The 20,887-nt window shown below is 37.2% G+C and overlaps 2 protein-coding genes across 2 annotated transcripts; both read left to right on the top strand.

The window, feature by feature from the left end:
- Positions 1 to 4,392: 4,392 nt before the first annotated feature.
- LOC130990549 (uncharacterized) lies at positions 4,393 to 5,829 on the top strand. Its single transcript, XM_057914775.1, has one exon. The coding sequence runs from the start codon at positions 4,393 to 4,395 to the stop codon at positions 5,827 to 5,829; it is 1,437 nt and encodes a 478-aa protein (XP_057770758.1).
- Positions 5,830 to 7,652: 1,823 nt separating this feature from the next.
- LOC130990130 (1-acyl-sn-glycerol-3-phosphate acyltransferase 2-like) lies at positions 7,653 to 12,752 on the top strand. Its single transcript, XM_057914330.1, has 11 exons — positions 7,653 to 8,015; positions 8,365 to 8,487; positions 9,087 to 9,126; positions 9,228 to 9,301; positions 9,859 to 9,918; positions 10,436 to 10,513; positions 10,666 to 10,824; positions 11,548 to 11,673; positions 11,924 to 12,016; positions 12,086 to 12,169; positions 12,255 to 12,752. The coding sequence occupies exons 1-11, from the start codon at positions 7,935 to 7,937 to the stop codon at positions 12,450 to 12,452; spliced, it is 1,116 nt and encodes a 371-aa protein (XP_057770313.1). The 5' UTR covers positions 7,653 to 7,934; the 3' UTR covers positions 12,453 to 12,752.
- Positions 12,753 to 20,887: the final 8,135 nt, after the last annotated feature.

The raw sequence follows: 20,887 nt of genomic DNA, 5'->3' as shown, positions 1-20,887 counted from the left end.
CATTTCCTCTGTCAATGAACTGGTCGAGATTTCCCTGGCGCACCAGTAGCTCTAACTGATGCTTGAGATGTCCGCAATGTTTTGTGTAGTGTCCAAAAGAGTTGTGATACTCACACAGCTTATTATTAGACCCCTCCTGTGGCGGCCCATCCCGGTAGGTTCCCGGTGCCCGAAAGAATGGTTGATCCTTTACCAAATGAAAGATTTCCTCCTGTGGTTTATTTAAAGGCGTGTATTCAGTAAACCGCGTGACTTCATTCACGGTACGTTGCTGCTGGGGCGGCATTCCTCCTTGGGGTGGCAGTACCCTCGGAGGTAACCCTCTGAATGGTGCTCTGTCCTGGTGTCTCTGTCTATCTGGTGCTTCCTCAGCTCTTTTAACTTTATGTTTATCGTTTTCCGCTTTTCTCGCCATCTTGGCGTCTTCCAACTGTAGATAGCCTGGCAACCTTGCCATAATATCGTCGAAATCCCTCGCTGGACGGATCTGTAGCTCGTCAAAGAAGAGCCCCGGCTTGAGCCCTCTGACGTAGGCACAATTTTTAATCTGAGATTCCGCCTCTGGCACCTCCAGAGCGGCTAAGTTAAATCTGGCAGTGTATTCTCTCAATGTTTCAGTTTGATCTTGTTTGATATCCATCAGCGACAGAGCTGACTTCCCCACCCTTCGCGAGCTTGCGAACTGACGCAAGAAACGGGTCTGTAAATCCTCAAAGGAGTGAATAGAATTGGGGGCGAGCATTCCGAACCATAACTGGGCTGGTCCAGTGAGAGTAGTGGAGAAGATACGGCACTTGATGCCCTCAGTATACATATGCAGTGTGACCAACCCTTCAAAACGATTGAGGTGGACCTCTGGGTCGGTAGTGCCATCGTAATCTAGCGAGATGGGTTTATAGCTCCTGGGTAAAGTGTCTGCCAAAATATCATCAGAGAAGGGACTACGGTTGCTGATAGGATGAAACCTTGAAGTCTTAGCCCTTTTGTCCTCCTTATACCTTCTCTGCTCCCTTCTGTCCCTTGGTACGTCACGGTCATGACGCTTGTGATCCCGGTGCCCTGGCCTGCCAGAGGAAAACTCCAGCTCCCTTTCTTCTACTCTTTCGGTGTACCGTGATTTCTCTGGTCGGTGGGACTTCTCTGCTCTATAGGATCGCTCAGATCTCTGTTCCCTGTCGTCCCTCCGGGATTTCTCCCTCAACGATTCTTCCAGATTCTCAAGTTGGTGTTTCAGCTACGACACTTGCTTTTTCAACATTGCCTTCTCCTTCGGTCTCTCTTCCTCAAACACAAGGGAGACGGATTGACTGTCAGAATCGTCAACCCTCTCTTTCCTGACAACACTGTTGAGCCTAACACGGCTCCCCTCTGGTCTAGCTAGTTCTCTGTCAGCAGCGTCCCCTTGTATTTCCCCAGGCATCACGACCTGCTTGTTGATTGCCAACATGTTTGCCTCCTGCGCAGCGGGAGGTGGGGCCTCAGTGCCCTGCGGGTTGGCCGCTCCAACCGGGGTAGCCACAGTGGGGATGACAGACATCATCGGAGTTCCCAGTGCCTGACGCATGTTAGCATAGCTGAGTAAAGCCATCATTTGCTCTGCCAGCCCGAAGTTAAGCGATCCCCCTCCAGACGCGGGGGCCAGACTTGGCAGATCAGAGCCCGGTGTTACCAGAGCAAACCTTTGGGCGTTGACGTTCAACCCTATTGTCGGAGTGGCTGAGATAGCCTGAAAACCCGGTGGCACAGTGAAAGTGGGGTTACCCTGAAGGCCATTGAACAGTGAGGTAGGCACCTCGGTAGTGACAGCAGCAGAATCGAACTCCTTCTCCAAGTTGCGGTGAGCATCAGATGATCCCATAGTACCTATATAAAAACAAAGTGAGAAGAAATCTAGATAACAAATGGATAGAGCCTCCCCTACTGATTGAAAACCCGATATGAGAAATTCCAAGCACTGGCGCAGAGACCGTTAAAAAAAATTCCCATTAAGACAACTCCATGCCCGGGGAAATAAACCCAGGGCATAGATTAGAACAATCAGAGCCCGAACAACAGAAATTTTCCTTGTAGACTCTTATCAAGATCCGGCAGAAGAAACAGAGTGTCCAGAGATAGACATAAAACAGAACAACCACCAAGAAGCTTGCTAGCACAAAACGTTAAGCATGAGATATAGTAAAGAGTTTGCGAGAAAACGAACATCATAACCCAGAATTACCACGATCGTGCGCTATATTAACCGCAAAAACCCAAAAACAACAGAGTTATCATGGCAATCAGCCGGATTAGTAATATAACGTGCTAAACAGGGTATATAACAAGGATTAGTCGAAGAAAATATGGAGCACACCAACAATTATCATCCTCAGTCGAAACATAGTCGTAAATTAACAGTGCAAACCCAATCATCACATAAACAAATCATTACCCCATAATCCACCGATAGAAAACGAAGATTAGCCACAAAAACACGAGAAATATCGACAATTATTACCCTTAAGCGAAAAACATCCACAAATCAACAACACAAGCCCAATCAACAACATTCTACCGAAGCGAAACCCCATAAATCGTCAACCAAAACCCAATTCAAGCAAAAACAGAGCGATACTCCACAATTCACCGGTGTAAACATCAGATCTACAAATAAAATCCCGATTCTACGAAGAAACTTTGTATTCACCCATAATCGAACCGATCAATAGGTAGATAAACACATATCCCCCCAGTTCATGATTTACGACTTTCGCCACCTTTCCCCATGCACCAAAAGCATAATTAAACACAGATCACAAAGAATTGAAAGCATATCAACCCGAGAAAACGTAATTAACAGCTCGCAATCATCTGGGTGTCCGAATTATCGGCTCCCGCGGTACCGACGCGCGCAAACCCGATTGGAATTTCAGATCTGCCCACGTCGGCGTCCGTAAACTCACATCCTAACTCAGTAGCCTTCCCACAGACGGCGCCAGTTGGTGAAACTATAAACCAACACCTAATCTAAAGAGTAATAAGCATGATTATACCTAGCGTAGGTGATCGGAGAAAGCAAAGTAAACAATTGGAAAACCGGAGCACAAGAGAAAACTAGCTGTTGTATTTGAAAGTAAGAGATAGCGTAGTTACAATACACGAGCTCAGGCTCTATTTATAGATTACATAGGAGGGCAAAATAGTAAAATCATCCGTGGTGCATGCGCTTGGCGTGATAGAGGGGTATGTCGGTAAATTTATCTTCACGCGGGCAATCTTCCGCGTCTCTGGCGATTCCGCTGATGAAGGTAGTTCCTCTGGCGAAGGCTGCTTCTCTGGCGAGGGTGACTTCTCTGGCGAAGGTGACTTCTCTGGCGAAGGTGACTTCTCTGGCGATGGTGACTTCTCTGGCGAGGGTGACTTCTCTGGCGATGATGACTTCTCTGGCGAGGGTGACTTCTCTGGCGATGATGACTTCTCTGGTGTATAAGATGCCTTTAGTGAATAAGATCCCTCTGGCGAGGATAATTTCCTCTGACGAGTGCGCTTCCTCTGTCATACTTATTCCGCTGGTGGAGTCGATTCCTCTTATTTGCATCATTTCCCTACTCTGTACATATCACTCCTCATCACATATTTAAAGCTATATAACTATAATTTCCTTTTACACTACGAAAAATCATAAAATGAGATATTATCCCTTCAATAATTAAACAATCACTAATAATCCGTGTACTACACTCCATATATCCTGAATAATTTCGGTCCGGCGTGATCCATTTTCTTCACTTGATTCCATAATTGGATTCTGACCCGTCAATTTAGTAAGTTTTTTGAGTATTATTTTTTTCGAGCTCGATTAATATAGAGTTGTTGGCGCCTAAATACATGAACTTTTGGTCCATTTTGATTTTTTTCACGAACTTTGAGAATTATAAAAAAAATACACGAATTTTAGCTTATTTTATTTTCCCCATAAAATATACTCCCTCCGTCCCACCGTTTGAGTCCCCTTTCAATTTTCACACATATTAAGAAAACACATTTAATTTTATTTAGATATATTAATTTATTTGTTTTTTGTCTATTATACCCTTATTGATGAAGTTTGATTTTCTATATGACTTACTTATGGTCAAAACTTTTATCCTCAACTTTTGTGCATTTGACTACTTAAGATTCATGCATTTCCTTTCATCTTTCCCCTCTTTCAACTTTTTGACGTACTAGCAGTTTAAAAGCAAAATTTTGAATCCTTCTGTTACACAGCAACAAATTTTTGATAGGCAAAAGGCGCCAACTTTTTCCTGCTAAAATGAAAAGTTTGGCTCCAAATTAACCTATAATATGATTTGAATTCTAGGCAAGGATTTATAAATAACTACAGATGTGATTAAACAAAGAAAGTTAAGAAAAATGACCTCTTCAGAAAATATTTCCATTGATCTTAATATTTTGCCAGAAAATCTCAACCCATGTTCTGAACAAGATACTCAAAATATTGAGAGCATTAGCAACTCTACGTCAATGTTACAGTGTAGTGACAGTAGACGTAAGAGGAATTTTCTCTCAAACCAAACAAAGAGAAGTATTTACCAAATGTTGCTTGAAGAAAGTAGAGATGGGAAGATTAAGAGAGGTGTATTTTCAAAAGTTGCAGAAACATTTTCAGTGTGCAGGAAAACTGTATCTCGAATATGGTATGCAGGAAACGATGTTCGTAGTCGAAGTGGTGTTGCTCCCGATTTTTCATGTAAGTTGCCGAGAAGTAATGGACGCAAAAGAGTTGAACTGAGTTTAGAACAAATCAAAGCCATTCCGCTCCGACGTCGAACAAATATAAGATCGTTGTCAAAGGCATTGGGAATGTCAAAATCAACTATCCATAGAAGAATTCAAGAAGGATATCTCCGACCACATTCAAATGCTGTGAAACCAAAATTGACGGAGGAGAACAAGAGGTCCAGGTTAGAGTTTTGTTTGTCTATGATTAATAGAGACGTGGCTTCATCTTCCCTTATGTTCAATAACATGCATGACGTTATTCATGTCGACGAAAAATGGTTTTACATATCCAATACAACACAAAAATATTATCTCCACCAAGATGAGAGTGAGCCATATCGAGCATGCAAAAGTAAAAGATTTATCTTCAAAGTGATGTTCATGGCTGCTGTTGCCCGGCCACGTTTCGATAATGCGTCGAATAGTTTCTTTGATGGGAAACTCGGAATATGGCCCTTTGTTTACAAAGAACCAGCAAAGCGAAACAGTAAGAATCGTGCTTCGGGTACATTGGAGACGAAACCAGTTGCATCGGTTACTAAACAAGTGATTCGAGCAGGGTTTCTTGAGAATCTTTTGCCAGCAATAAGGGAGAAATGGCCGTCTCTAAATGGTAGAAGAATCTATATCCAACAAGATAATGCGAAACCTCATTTGCATGTTAATGATCCTGAGTTTGTGGAGGCGGCAAGACAAGATGGGTTCGACATTCATTTGTGTTGTCAGCCAGCAAATAGTCCCGATTTAAATGTATTAGATCTAGGATTCTTTCGTGCTATTGATTCACTTCAACATCAAGAGGCTCCATCTACAATTGATGAGTTGGTTTTAGCAGTTCAGAAGGCCTATGATATATTTCCGGTGGAAGAGCTGAACAACGTCTTCTTGACGTTACAATCTTGCATGGTCGAAGTGATGCGAACTTTAGGTGGAAACGACTACAAAATTCCTCATATGAATAAGAAAAAATTGAGTCGAGCAGGACAATTACCAGAGACATTGGAGTGTGACCGTAAGATTTTTGATGATGCAAAACTTTTTTTGGAAAATAGAGTTGGTGATCAGTGAGCCGACAAATCATTATTTTTGTACTTACTTCAAAATTTAGAGTTGGAGTATCAGTTTTATTTTATGCTTCTTGATTATGAATTGATGAGTTGTCATATTTCATGCCTTGTACAATAGATGTTCTGCAAATAACTATTCATTCAAAGTAAGGGATTTCATAACATTAATTAAATGAAATGAACAATGGAGGAATAATAGTAGCAATAGCAGTAAAACAACGTCCACATAAAATTTCAAAAGCAAGAGAAGCAAATAACCAAATTAGAAAAATTTGGGGAAGTATATCTTCAACATTTTTTGATGATTACGTTCTCGTTCTTGAGCTAGTGAAATGTAACCCTCTTCTTGTGGTTCGGCATTGAGATCAAGTAATGGCCTCATGCTTGTTTTGATAGCATCATTTGTTGTTGGAGCTTTCGCACCACTCTTGTTGGTAGTTGCAACCTGATTTAAATCTTCTTTCAATATGGGATCTGCCATTGCATTTGTCTAACAAATCTTGTTAGAGTATTTATAAAATAGAGTGTTTATTGGTAGAGAGATGAAACAAATCTTGTCGATTCTTTTCTTATTCCCTTTATTCTATTTAATGTAGATAACATTAAGGAAGATGCATGTATTTAATCATCTCACTTAATCCTATGTTTGACTACATTAAGTGAAATATTGAATAAGGTTAGTTTAGTAAAATAATAATTTAATTTAATTTAAATTTAAGAAGTGGACTATCATTTTGGGACATCCCAAAATAGAATAAGGGACTCAAACGGTGGGACGGAGGGAGTATTGTTATAAAAAATGATCCAAATAATTTTATAATTAACTAGTTAGCTTAATTAATTTAATTAATGATAGATGACAATTATTCATGACTGACGTGATTTTTTTTAATTTTAAAATATATTTCATAAATAAAACGATGTCGTTTTGAAAAAAAATTAAAATAAAAGAATGATTTGATTCATTTTCTATAACAATATATTTTATGGGAAAAAATAAAATAAGCCAAAATTTGTATATTTTTTTTTGACAATTTTCAAAGTTCGTGGAAAAAATCAAAATTAACCCAAAATTTGTGTATGTGTATTAAATTAAGTTGTTAATAAAAATTAAGTTCATGTATTTTCAATATAGTATAAAAAGATAGCTGTCCACCTAGCTCACATCTGATCTCAATAAAATTCGAATTGGGCTAAACATTATTTAGAAAAAGGTAAATATCATGGAAAACCTTTGAAGTATACACGCTTTATCAAAATACTCTGAAACTTTTAAAATATTTTCTAAATCCTCAAATTATTAGGTTTTTGTCAAATATATCCCGCATTTATTTTTCGATCACCAGAAACGTGATGTGGCTCATCGGATGCCACAATGTAATTTATATTCTATTTTTTTTAAATGACATGACAAAATCAACTTCGTTTCGTACAATATCATTTTTAAAAAATCCACTATGGAATTTAAAATTCACTTCTATCGTGTTTGAAATTTATGCTAATACGATAAAAGTTAATTCTTCTATCGTGTTTATTCCTAATTCTAGGTTATTAGCTTAAATTTCAAACACAACAAAACGAAGTCGATTTTGCTATTGCATTAAAAAAAATAGAATATAAATTACATTGTAGCATTCGGCGAGCCATATCACGTTTTTGGTGATCGAAAAATAGATGCAGGATATATTTGATAAAAATCTAAATTTGAAGGTTTAGAGAATATTTTGAAAGTTGTAGAGTATTTTTTATAAAATCGGTATAGTTAAGAAGTTTTTATGATATTTACCCTTAGAAAATTTACTAAATTCAATTTCTAATTTACACATGCTATCTAACGTTGTACGGTACAACACTACAAGTTCACGCAAATACACTGACACCTTCTCTCTTCGTATTTACTAGCCTCCAAACCAAAAAGCAATTATTCATCAGTAAATATATGGATGGGTTTTTATTTATCATAGTTTTGAGATGAATTGAAATCTTGCTTCCAATCTGTCCAATCTCCCCAATTTTTCTGCCCTATATTTATTGCGGCAGTTGTGCCCTCGTCCTTCGCTCCCTAATCGGAGTGTAAATCTATACGTATAGGGTTTGCTCTCGTTTATGGCGATCCCAGCTGGGATTGTTGTTTTGCCGTTGGGCGTTCTATTCTTCTGTTCTGGGCTCGTCGTTAATCTAATCCAGGTGCGTTAGAGTTTGAACTGTGTGAATGTGAACATGATTGCTTTTAGGGTTGGTTGTTTGGGATTTTGTTCTTGTTAAGCTTTCGCTGACGAGAGCCAAATCAAAGTTGGGTTTTGTATTTTTGAGCTGGTTTATTTGTGCAGTTTTACTTGTTCTAAAGATTTAACCTTTAAACTCAAAGAGTTCATTTTTTTGTGTTTATGTCGTTAGCTGAATGTGAACTAACCTGAGCAAATTTCTCAGTGTATGTGTGTGTGCGTGTGTGTGAATGTCTTTATTTATTTATTATTATTATTATTATTATTATTTTTTTTTTACTTTTAATTATTTTCAATGTCTATTTTTCCAGGCAGTGTGTTATGTGCTAATAAGGCCACTTTCGAAGAACACTTACCGGAGGATAAACAGGCAGGTTGCAGAACTATTATGGCTCGAGCTCGTGTGGCTGATAGATTGGTGGGCTGGTCTCAAGGTGAAAATCCTTTGTAGAAATGGTTGTATTTGTATAACCCACCAGTAATTCTCATTTCAGCTTATTAGATTCAGCATAGGTCACTATCCGTGGTGAAGTGCATATCAATTGAGGTGTTGTGGTACTGCTTTTACTTGCTAGTTCGATGTTAATCTCAATACAGTTTGTAGTTGCTTGGTTTATTTAGCTAGGGGAGTTGGAAGACAGTCTTATGAGTCTATGATAACTATAACAAAAGATCGAGCTCTCTAGAGTCTAATTTGTTGAAGTTCCTGGATGTAATTGATTTGAATTGAAATGGCATGACAGCTAGTAATTTCATTGAGCATGTTATGTTGTTCTTGAGATCTTAGTAAAAACATGCTTGCAATGATCGTAAGTTCATAACCAGTTTAATCCTTTAGATTGGAAGCTTTTCTTACCTTACATGAGTTTTTTATGCCCTTCAATTCTGCATACATTATATCACACAAATCTCAAAGCCCAAAACATTTTTCTTATAGCTTGATTATGTTGAAATGCATGAACGATCATTAAAACTGTTCGTTTTCATTTGAACCACCTGTCTGCCTCATGTCCCTTTGCTAATTTGGTTGCAGATTGAATTGTACACTGATTCTGAAACCTTCAAGTTAATGGGTAAGCCCGCGTAGTTCCTTGTAGAGTCCGATTTACTTCTTTTGTCTGGATACCTTGATATTCCTCGAGTTGCTCATGTCCCGTTATATTGGTAATTCCAGGTAAAGAACATGCACTCGTCATGTCTAACCACAGGAGTGACATTGATTGGCTTGTTGGATGGGTTTTGGCTCAGGTTTGCCATCTGCCTGCTGCACAATGATTACATGCATCTGCCTATTCAGAATGAGAACTATGTCTATTTTCCCCACACGTGTTGCATATCATGATTATGGAATACAGAAAATTTGTGTCACTTATTTGTAATTGATGCATCATATCCACATATGTAATGAATATATTCCATATTATCAGCAATTGCAGTATAATCGTAGATTTATTTAGCAGAGGTATATTGTTGGAAGTTGGTATTTTGCTCTAATTTCGAGCTATTTCAAATTGATTCGCAACAAGGAGTTTGCCTAGTTGTAGTTGGAGATGATAATGCATACAAGAGATGCTTTTACCGGTTCTGGTGTATGCGATCCATGAATCAGAAATATAAATTCTGAGAAGATCATTTTTGGTTATTGGAATGTCAATACTCTTGCGAAACATGCCCGTATCAATTGTAATTGCAGAGCATAGAATGTGCAAGGTTGAAAATTTTGATTCATGCTTGATCACTACTGGTTCTTTGGTGTCATCTTTATTAGTACTATTACTTACTGACTTTCGGATATCTTTTGATAGCGTTCAGGTTGCCTTGGTAGCACTTTGGCTGTTATGAAGAAATCATCAAAGCTCCTTCCTGTAAGTACCTAATGGTTACCGTGTTATGGTATCAATCCTGTACTTTCACTTATAGTTAGGTTTAGATACTGCTTTGTGTCTTTCGGACCCTTAGATGAAGTTTTTTCATTGATGAAATGAGTCTACATGCAAATAAACTAATGAATTTTAATTGTATGACTAACGAGTGACAACAAGTGAAGAGAGATTATTTCTTTAAATAAATAAAAACAAAATATGTGAGATGAAGGTCACACAAGCATTATTTCTGGGGTTTATTACTCAGGGCCAAAAACAACACCAAGATGTGCTGGACTTTGTACCGGAAATTTCTTAAAATTTATGTTCTCTTTCGTAATAGTCAAAATCATATAACAAATGTGGCCAGTCAAATATAACTAAAACTATCTTCCCGCTGTGTCCATTTATAAGTTCTTGTTTATCTATTTTGCTCCTTGCATTTTTTCTGTTCTACCTTTTCTGTGGAGTGTGCACCAAGGGATACTCAAAATATACAATGTATTTTCTGTCTGAGCAGGTCATAGGATGGTCTATGTGGTTCTCTGAATATCTCTTTCTTGAAAGAAGCTGGGCAAAGGATGAAAGCACCTTAAAGGTACTGTTGAGTGATTGAATATTTTGCAACGAGTTTTTGATGATGCATGTTCCATTTTTACTTATTGCCTATGTGTTTATTGTTTCTTTTTTTTCCCTTGTGTTTCTACTTTACTTGATTGCCTAATTGATAGTAGTTAAACTTTGCTGCAGTCAGGACTTCAACGGCTAAGGGATTTTCCTCTGCCATTTTGGCTGGCACTGTTTGTTGAGGGGACTCGCTTCACCCAGGCAAAACTTCTAGCTGCTCAAGAATACGCATCCACAACAGGGCTGCCAGTTCCAAAAAATGTGTTGATTCCTCGAACTAAGGTTCCAACTCGATCCGCTTCTAAGATGCATAATGTTTCTTGCTTGCATTGCCTTAAGCTTATTTCTAAACAATGTGCTTTTTTCACATTCTAGAACATAGTAACTTGAACTTTTCTAATTTGATAGTGATCTTTCTTTTAAGTTCTTGACTACCTTAATTTTGGGGTCGCAGTCAAGTTATTTCCAAAGATTATTACACGTATTTCCTAAAATGGAGGCTTCACATTTTCTAGAAGTTCTTGTGATTTTATAAAACAGTCTACTATTATCAAAATGCCTAATATGTAGGTTGGTTTGGTCATCTTTGTAACATTAACGTGGCGCACTTTCTCATTTCAGCAATGCTTTTCAAGATTGATGTATTATGGGTAGCTCGTGTATCCAAGTATGAGTGGAATATTGGAGAAATGGAATGTATTTAGACGAAACTCTACACTTACTTAGAAATTAATTTAATGCAGTACAGGATTGCATCAGTTAAGATAATCTGTACTTTCTAGAATGTTAAAAGTTGGTATTAATTTCTGGTGTCTTCTTTCAGAATTATAGTACAGCTTTTTTTTTTGGTGTTACTTCTCTTGAAGTATTATTTTAAGTAAGCAGTATACATTGCCTTTTAGTTGAAAGGCTGCAGAATCTTGAGATTTTCTGATTTTATTGCTTGCTGCATGTTCGTTCCTCAAGGTGTCAATTAGCATTGTTTCATTTTTGGCCGTCTTTCAGGGTTTTGTAACAGCAGTAAGTCATATGCGTTCATTTGTTCCTGCAATATATGATGTAACGGTTGCTATTCCCAAAGCATCTCCTCAACCAACCATGCTCAGACTTTTTAAAGGACAGTCATCGGTGGTAAGCCCGTGAAACTTATTTCTCACAACTATGGTTTTGACGTGTTTTAGTAACTTCATATTGATTCTGTGTAAGAACGACGTTTCTAGTAATTGCAGAATATGGAGCTTGCTACTAGTTCTGTGGCTTTTAATACAATGCATCTTTTTGGAAGCTTGCATCCCGAAAATGTCTCAAAAGAATTGATCATAGTTCTGAATTCGATTTTCTTGCTTTTCAAATTTATTATATTAATACAACATTCTTTAAGGTTCATGTACACCTCAAGCGACACTTAATGAAGGATTTACCAGAAACAGATGAAGCAGTTGCTCAATGGTGTAAAGATGCCTTTGTAGCCAAGGTGCTTCACTTTTCCCATTTTCTCTAAATATCTTGACCTCGTCGAGAAATTTGATCAACTTTGTAACAGGATAAGTTGTTGGACAAGCATATAGCCGAGGGTTCCTTTGGTGAAAGACGGCGAGACACTGGGCGTCCAGTGAAGTCCCTTTTGGTAATCACTCGATCACATCATTCTATTCTGGACTCTAACCCTCTTATCGGGCAAATATAACCCGTCTTGTCTCCTGCAACCACAGGTGGTCTGCTCTTGGGCTATACTGCTCATTTTGGGGGCATGGAAAGTTTTCCAGCGGTCCTCAATCTTCTCGTCGAGGAAAGGCCTTGCCTTTTTTGCAGTTTGTTTATCTGTCGTGATAATTCTCATGCAGATCTTGATTCAGTTCTCGAAAGCTGAGAAGTCGACCCCTGCCAGAATCGCCCCGACAAGAGGTTGAGAAACCTCGACTAGACAAGAAAAACAACAGTAGGTGATTGTGTGTGTCGTTGGGCCTTGCTATTAGTATCCTTCCTGATCCAGCTGATTTATCTCGTCCATTTTATATCTGTAATTTTGTAACAGTTAACATATGCATGTGCTTTAATTTCTTATATGGCTGTATGCAAAACAATTCAGTGATCTTGTCATGATTTGGGAGAAAGAACTTGGGTTGAAAATTCGTTGTTAGTTCAACTGTGATGGGAAGTAAATTTTGTGGTGAAAGCAAAAAGGGATTTTTGTTTTCTTTGTTGTCTAATCCTCGTTTGTTCTCTAAAATGGGACTGGACTTCAAATTTTTGGAATGGATGTTTATTGATGATGAATGTTATTGAAGTATACAAAATGAGCTCACAATAAGCTCAAGTCCACGACAGTAGAAGGAGCTAGAAGACTTGCACTAGAGTTAGTTATGAAAGCTATTAGCTAGAGTTAGTTACAAAAGTAGTTATACCTTTTTTCACTCTTAAGCTTTCGGTTTTTAATCTCAAATGTATATATACAGGTAGCTCTCCATTGATGTAATCAAGTTGAATCAATTTTACAAAAATAAAATATTATCTCAATTCATCTCTCTCATCACAGCCTAGCTTATCATAATATGGTATCTAAAGTCTGTTTTTTTAGGAGATCAATCTGATATCTCTAGATTTTTGCTTCTCTATCATCATTCCTTGTTTTGATTCTCTCGTGTCATAATTATCATCGATCTAGTTTTTTTTTTTCTTTATTCGCTTTATCATCACTACCAACACTCCATCCTATGTTTCTACGGCTCGATCGTAGTAATTACACATTCTGGCGAATTTAGATTCTCAGCACAATCCGTGCTCACGGATTAAAATAGTTCATCTCATCTAATGCTACTCCACCACCACAACTCTTTCCTACTACTCAAATCACCCCTCGCAAACCACCGCGATCAAATCCAGAATATTTGCAATGGCTTCGCAAAGATCAGTATCTCATGAGCTGGATGCTATCCTCAATTAGTGAATCAATGCTCGGACATGTGGTTCAGTGCACATTTGCGTATGAGATCTGGAACATTTTGGAGCAGTTGTTTCAATCTCAATCAAGAGCTCTAGTTCTTCAACTCAAAAAGCCACTTTACTCACAGAAAAAAGGATCTCTCATAGTAGATGATTCTTTTCTTCGTATGCGTAGTTATGCTGATCAATTAAGTGTTGCAGATCATCATGTTCCTGATGATGAGTTAAGCGATTCCATTTTAAATAGTTGTGGTTCAGAAATTGAAGCAACGTTGTTGCTATGACTCTCATGTATCATTCTGACGAATGTAGAGTATTGCACAACTCATCAATCTATATCTGCGCACCACATGTTCAACAAATGTTCAAAGAGAAGAAAATCGGCAAAATATACAACCGAATAAAGTTAACGTTCAATTATCAAAATATATGGTGAATTAGGTTATGTTTATTTAAACTCTCACCAAACTTATAGAAAAAATAGGCGCAAAGATTGATGTCCAATTTGTTTGAACAAAAGACAATTCAAAAAATGCATCACGCCTCTATTTCTATTTCTATATCTATGTTTCAAAAATCATTAGTGTTGGGCAAATTTTTTGACAAGCTTTTCAATTCTCGTACCAAATCTTCAAGTTTTTTTAGAGAATACATCTTCAAGTTTTTTAATTACCGTCAATGCTAAATTCAATTAATGTTTGGCCGACCAAAATCGAATTCTAAAATTAGTTTCGTTTCACATCAATTATACTCCCTCCGTCCCATTAGTAGTGTCCCATTACTTTTGGGCACATAGATTAAGGAGTGTGTAAAAAGTAGATAAAATGAGTTGGTGGAAATTATTTAAATACTCCCTCCGTCCGCCAAAAGTAGACCATTTTTACTATATTGGGCGTCCGCAAAGAGTAGACCACTTTCCTTTTATGGAAATGGTCCCACCACCAACTTTAATCTTTTATCCTTACAAACACTCTTTATTTACAAAAAAACCCACCCCAAATTCAATCTCAACCACACATCTCATAAAGTGGTGGGACCCTTTCTCCACTACATCAAAATCATCACCAATTTTATTAAATCTCGTGCCCAACCAAAGTGGTCTACTTTTGGCGGACGGAGGGAGTATTAGGTATAAAGAGAGAATATATTGCCAAAAAAAGAATGGGACATTACTATTAGGACGACCCAAAAAGGAAAGTGTGACACTACTATTGGGACGGATGGAGTAATTTATTATACAAACAGAATAAAATAAGATCTAATAGCTCAAAAAATAAAATATAACCCAAATACTTCAAATTTATATGCAAATTAAGTTGAATCTAATAGCTAAAAAAATCTATTCTTCTGCATAAAATTAATTGTTGCTCAAAAAAGTAAGAATGGACTAAAACTACCACCATAAAATGAGATCCAAACATAGCCATTAACAGAGAAAAAACAAGTATGAGTTTTGATTGGATTCTCAGCCATATCTTAAGCTATTCTACCTCCTAGATAAAACAACGATAAAAAATTGAGATAATTTCTTGCTAGACCACTTGTTGTACCATCCATCAATTCTTGCTAGACCCACTTGGAATTGAGATCAGCAAGGCGCAAAAATTTCTTTTCACTGACCACAATTTGTTCACCTTGTCTCTTAAACTTATTGTGGTGGAGTTGTTCATACATGGATGGACCTGGCCTTGATTGAACCTGAGACAATTGGGAGGGTATTTCTTCTTGCATAAACTGCTCTTCATGATTATTTTCTTCATTAGGATGTTGACTGCTGATAGGTGGGCGCATTGAGGCATGGATTGATTGCTCTTCAGGGATATCACCATCAGGTACCTACCAATATCAAAGTATGAGTTAGAAATATCATTAACAAATGACTGAATAATTATAAAAATATAAAATATTACCATGTTCTTATCACATGTCCAAGAATTGTGGCCTTCAAATCCACATAGACTGCACTTCACAGTTGTTTACTTTCTTTTAAGCTTTGTTTGCTTCTTCAATTTCTCATTATCTTTCTCATTTGGCCCCTTTCTTCTGGCCTTGTTTCCTTTCCCTTTGTCCATATGAGGAGGCAATGGTGGAATGTACATAGTTTCTCCCCATAGTTGTTGACCATTTATTTCCTTTATTGTCTCAGAATATGTCTTTATGATAGTGTGCACTGTGTAGCAGCCATGAACATAGTCTTTTTTTTTTTTTCTTCTTCTGATGATTGATTGCACATATAACATGATAGCATGGTATACCACTTAGCTGCCAGTTTCTACAACTACACGTCCAATCATCTAACTCCACCACAAACTGTCCCCCATCATGGCATCTGATCTCATAGTTGGTGTTATCTCCCTTGATTGGAATACACTCACCAGCTTTAAGTGCATGTTTTTCAAGAATTTTCTTGATTCTAGGGCATAATTTACCCTTCCACTTATGAATCGCCAAATCTTTGTGCCTGTGAAATCTGACGATGATCTAAGACCTAATCCATTCTAGCATAGTGATAATGGGCATGTCTCTTGCCTCCAAGATAGTAGAGTTGAACACCTCACACACATTGTTCAGCAACATGTCACATTTGGAGTCCTCACAGAAGTGAGACTTACTCCATTGATGTGGAGGCTTTGCTTCCAACCAAGCCCATGCTGCCTCATTTAAGTGTTTTAACTCTAACATCCTAAACTTTCATTCTTCCACTGTAGAAGCATGTGCTGCTTTCATAAGAGCAGTTTTCAATCCCAGTCCTCTAAATTCTGCCAGCTGAAAATTGCCCTATGCTCAGAGTTTGAAAAGATTGCAGCTATTGCTTGTATATGCCCCTTCTGCTTGTCAGACATGAATGTGTAATCACGGTCTACATGAATCTTGTTTGAGAATTGTAAAAAACCACTCTCAATGCTCCATCGACTCTCTACTCACTACAGCCCATGCAAGAGGGTAAATATTGTTATTACGATCTACCCCCACAGCTATGAGCATAATTCCCGGCATTGGACCCTTTTAAATGACAACCATCAATCCTAATGATAGGCCTACACCCATTCTTGAATCCCTTCTTCACAACATCAAGACAAGCATAGCACCTTTCAAACCTTGGCTGCCAATTTTCATCTTCAACATATCCTACAATCACAGTGCTTCCAGGATCAGTCATCCTCATCTCCTCAACATAGTCCTATAGTTTCCCAAATTGTGCAGCAGGATCTCCCTCTAACATCTTCAAAGCTAGCTTTTTAGTCTTGTAAGCTTGGTATCTAGATATGTCTACATTAAGGTCATCTATTGCATCTTGCCTAAAAAATTTCACCTTTCTGTTACGATCTGAAGCAAACCTCTTTATAAATTTCTTACATAACCACGTAGATTTCATATTCCTCACATGAAACGAATCATCACAGTCATGAGTTCGGTGAAATCTCATAATCTGCCAACTCTCTTCGTCATCTTGCTTTAACAGACTTATTCTCCACTTGCAACCAACATTGTCACATTTTACATAAAACCTAGTTGGAGCAGTTTTTGTACACTTTATAGTTCTCCTACTTCTAATGGCATAAGACTGGATTGCATCCCTAAAATTCTTCCTTTGAACTAAACAACATCCCAACTTCAAATTCTGGTTCAAATGTAACTTCTGGATTGAATACAAGAAAGTTTTCATCCTCTTTCCGTTCACCATCAGAATCTTTGTGTTCATCAAAGTCGTACCTATCTACATGTACAACATCAAGTTCTTATTCACTTTCCTCACCTTGTGAATCTGGTATTATAATGTCATTTACATCATTTGACACATATCTATTTTACAATGTGTCATCATTATCAGAATCTTCACCCATGCTATAATCAGAATCACACATCTCATCTGACTCATCTTTATCGCTACCCTGACTACTCAAGTTAATTTGCTTAGCTACAACGTAGTCCAACACCAGTTTCTTACCCCCAACATATTTTGCATTAGTAGACTGTACTAAAGTACCTCAAACATATTTAAACACAACTGATAAATAAACCCATGCAGGCCCTACAACAAACCAAATACAAAGTAATGAATGGACCTGAACCTCTGCTGAAATTGCGACTCAGCCTACTCACTACTTTCAAAGTTTGAATCGAAGAAGAGAATATCCAAAGTCCAAATTAGTTTACTGATTACCCAAATTCTCTTACATCCTTAGGCAAATCCCTTGTAAAATCCCTAGCCGAAGTCGTTGATTACAGAGCGCCTGTTCTCTGTAATCCTGTTGGTATTTCGAACATTTTCAATCGAGCGAAAAGAGAATTTGAGAGAGAGAGAGTGACAGTAGTCGAAACTCAAGAATTCTTAGCCCCCGCAAGCAAGGCGAGTGTAGTCTTTGCAACTGCGAGCTGAGAAGGAGACAAGAAGTCCAATCCAGAGTATTGACACTGAAACCTTTGTTTCAGTTGAAGGTTTGTTGTGCACTCGTAAGCACAAGCTCAGGGTGATTGTCAGTGTGATTAACTGACCGTGGATGTAGGAACTTGTTCCGAACCATGTAAAAATCTTGTGTTGTTTATCGCTTTCAGTATTTACCTTCCTTTGTTGTGCATAAACTCTTTATTACACTAAAACTGATAAACTGAAAAGAGAAAACTAAATATGACAAAGTGTTAATAATAAAGGTTATTTCTTAAAGTTTATTTTTCCGCTGCTGGTGTTATTAGTCTAACTGATCAATCCTTAGATAGTCAGTAAGATTCATAACACTTATCTGATTTCAAACACTAGACTGAAGCATTACTTGGATTATCAGTTAAAGCTTTGTGCCTAACTGAAATCAAAATACTGAAGTCATTTCAGTATCAGTCTACACCCCTATTTTAATTGAAACAACCTTTGACTGTTGTCTTTCAGTCTAAACCCTTCAATATCAGTCGATACTCTTTCAGTTTTATCAGAAGAATTTTTGAAAAATAGCATACTGGTGTATTTCCCCCTACACCAGTTCAGTGACCCTCCGGGACTCAACATTGAATATAATATAACTTATGCAACTTTATAAATAGGGATAAAATGTAATTAAGAATAACTGATCACTATTTTTATTAGCAACAAAACTGCAACTAACACGGTGCAATTGTAGTAAATAATCAGTAATCAAGTATCGTATCCACAGGGACTGATAACCGAAATAACCCTAGCTACTCCCTAAACAAACTATCACAGTAGACATGCAAAAAAAAAAAAAGAATATTAAATTAAAACTAAAATTCCAAACAAAAGCAAAGACAAAGCAAGTAAATAAATCAGATAATAAAAACAATTGATCCTAGGGTAGTAAATTCATCAACTAAATCCACATAATCAATCTATTAATCCTAATTACCAATTTAATCCAGTTATGATGGGAGATCACAATTATAATCAATTACTCTCGTCAGAGCAGCAAAGATCGTAGATTAATAAACTATCTATCTCCGTCAGGTCTTAAGATAATCTACTAACTCCCAATAGCTCCTAAGAATAACTCCCTATGATCCACCTATCTCTGTCAAGTCTCAAGGTTAAAATCATATCATACATTCCTGAATCCGCTAAACAGTTATCTCCGTCAGGTCTCAAACCGAATAGCTATACATGCAAACTATTGATTAGATAATTCACAAGAAAACACGCACCAGGAATTATGAATCATAAATTGGAAGGCAAATATGTATTAACAAATTATGCACATTAATTTAGTTAACTATTTACAAACCCTAGAATCAGCTAAAGAAAACTAGCCAGACATGGTAAAAGAAAACATATACATAATTAAAAAGAACGCAATTGTAAAAACTAAATAAATCCGATGAACAATCTTGAATCTTCAATCCTTGCAGAATTCCGATCCAAGCTCTAAAAACTAGAAAGCAATGAAAAACTAAAGCTATGAAACTGAAAAATTAAAGACGGGAACCCTAAATAGGTCAAAAGAGGACCTATATATAGGCACAGGAGATAAATACAGTGTAGAACTCGAAAATACTGAGAAAATCCGAAAATCCCGCAAAATCCCGAAAATTCAGAAATTCCCGTTGCGCGCGACTTTCTTGTTTCGACCATATCTCTCTCGTCCGAACTCCAATTTGCGAACCGTTTGCACCTACGAACTCGTATCACAATGATATACAATTTTTATTTAGACCATTTGTCCAAATTCAGACTCCATATTTCTATAAAATTCATCAAAGTACGAGCAAGTAACATATTTCACAAGATAAAACAATTTAAGCACAAAACTACTATCCAACACTCAATTTTCTATAAAATTAACATTATATGAACATTAAAAACTATGGAAACATGAGTGTTATCAACTTCCCCAAACTTAAGCCATTGTTCGTCCTCGAATAATGAGAAGAACACAATCAATAACACGAATGGGTAAGAAATCTAGCTCATCGATGCCTCCGAAAGATAAAGAATATTAGAATTCTCAAATCCTCAATAATTAAGTACAAAATTCACCGATAAACACAACCTATAGCAAAATTAACCTTGACATTCCAAACAATTGAATCTCACAAGGTATGTGTATCACTCAACTCTCAATTGATGGAACGGAACGTGTATACTCTCATCGAAATCAATGCAATATAGATCTCTTACCATAAGTTTGCCAATCGTCTACAATCTTCATCGCTAATAGTGTGCCAGAACTAAGATCAAATAGGTCTTTTTCTTTGGGTTGTAATGTAGGGACATTAGTTAAGCTACGGAAATATAGGCTAAGTGACTCAGCTAAATCAAGGACACCAAGCTTATAGCTTCACAAAAACAAGTATGGAACTAATTCCATCTTTCACCCAACTATGCCACCATAATAAACATAACTCAAAGGATTTAATCATCACAATGCAGAACTAACCACTCTTTTATGCTCTCTATTTATTTCCAACAAACAAAGTCGATTCCAACAAATTTCTTAATATACACTCGACTTCACACTTTTTTTCCTTTTTCTTTTCTTTTCTTTTTTTTTTCGTTTTTTTTTCAACATTTTTTTTTCTTTTTACAACTTTTATAGAGCTTATAAGAGTCCATAGCAACACAAAATCATCCCTTCTTTTTCATGACCCACTATGAACATTCACCACACAGAGATTTCCATATACTACATCACCCCCTATCATCCGGCTAAAGAATAAAAGCTGAATTGGCTCAAAGTGGATAACAAAGGATAATTTTTCAAGGATAGTGTTTGGAAAAAATTGTGGCTAACAAAAGATGGCCTAAAATCATCTCCTAATCCTAGGCACAACAGCAACCTCAACACAGAAACCATGACAAGTTCTAGAAGATCACCACATGCATGACAAAAATCACAACAAAGAATAAACTGTGTATGATAAACAATTATGGCTCAAAATCTCACAGGTTTATTCAACG

This window comes from Salvia miltiorrhiza, chromosome 6 (assembly GCF_028751815.1).
Source record: "Salvia miltiorrhiza cultivar Shanhuang (shh) chromosome 6, IMPLAD_Smil_shh, whole genome shotgun sequence".
Classification (NCBI taxonomy): Eukaryota; Viridiplantae; Streptophyta; class Magnoliopsida; order Lamiales; family Lamiaceae; genus Salvia; species Salvia miltiorrhiza.
This window is presented reverse-complemented; position numbering and strand designations above follow the sequence as displayed.

What these genes read in the sequence shown, in the direction of transcription:
- LOC130990549 (XM_057914775.1), top strand. Translation starts at nt 4,393, where the DNA reads ATGACCTCTTCAGAAAATATTTCCATTGATCTTAATATTTTGCCAGAA.
- LOC130990130 (XM_057914330.1), top strand. Translation starts at nt 7,935, where the DNA reads ATGGCGATCCCAGCTGGGATTGTTGTTTTGCCGTTGGGCGTTCTATTC. An exon ending in AATCATCAAAGCTCCTTCCT is followed by an intron (nt 9,919 to 10,435) that starts GTAAGTACCTAA and finishes CTGTCTGAGCAG; the next exon opens with GTCATAGGATGGTCTATGTG. An exon ending in AAGATGCCTTTGTAGCCAAG is followed by an intron (nt 12,017 to 12,085) that starts GTGCTTCACTTT and finishes ACTTTGTAACAG; the next exon opens with GATAAGTTGTTGGACAAGCA.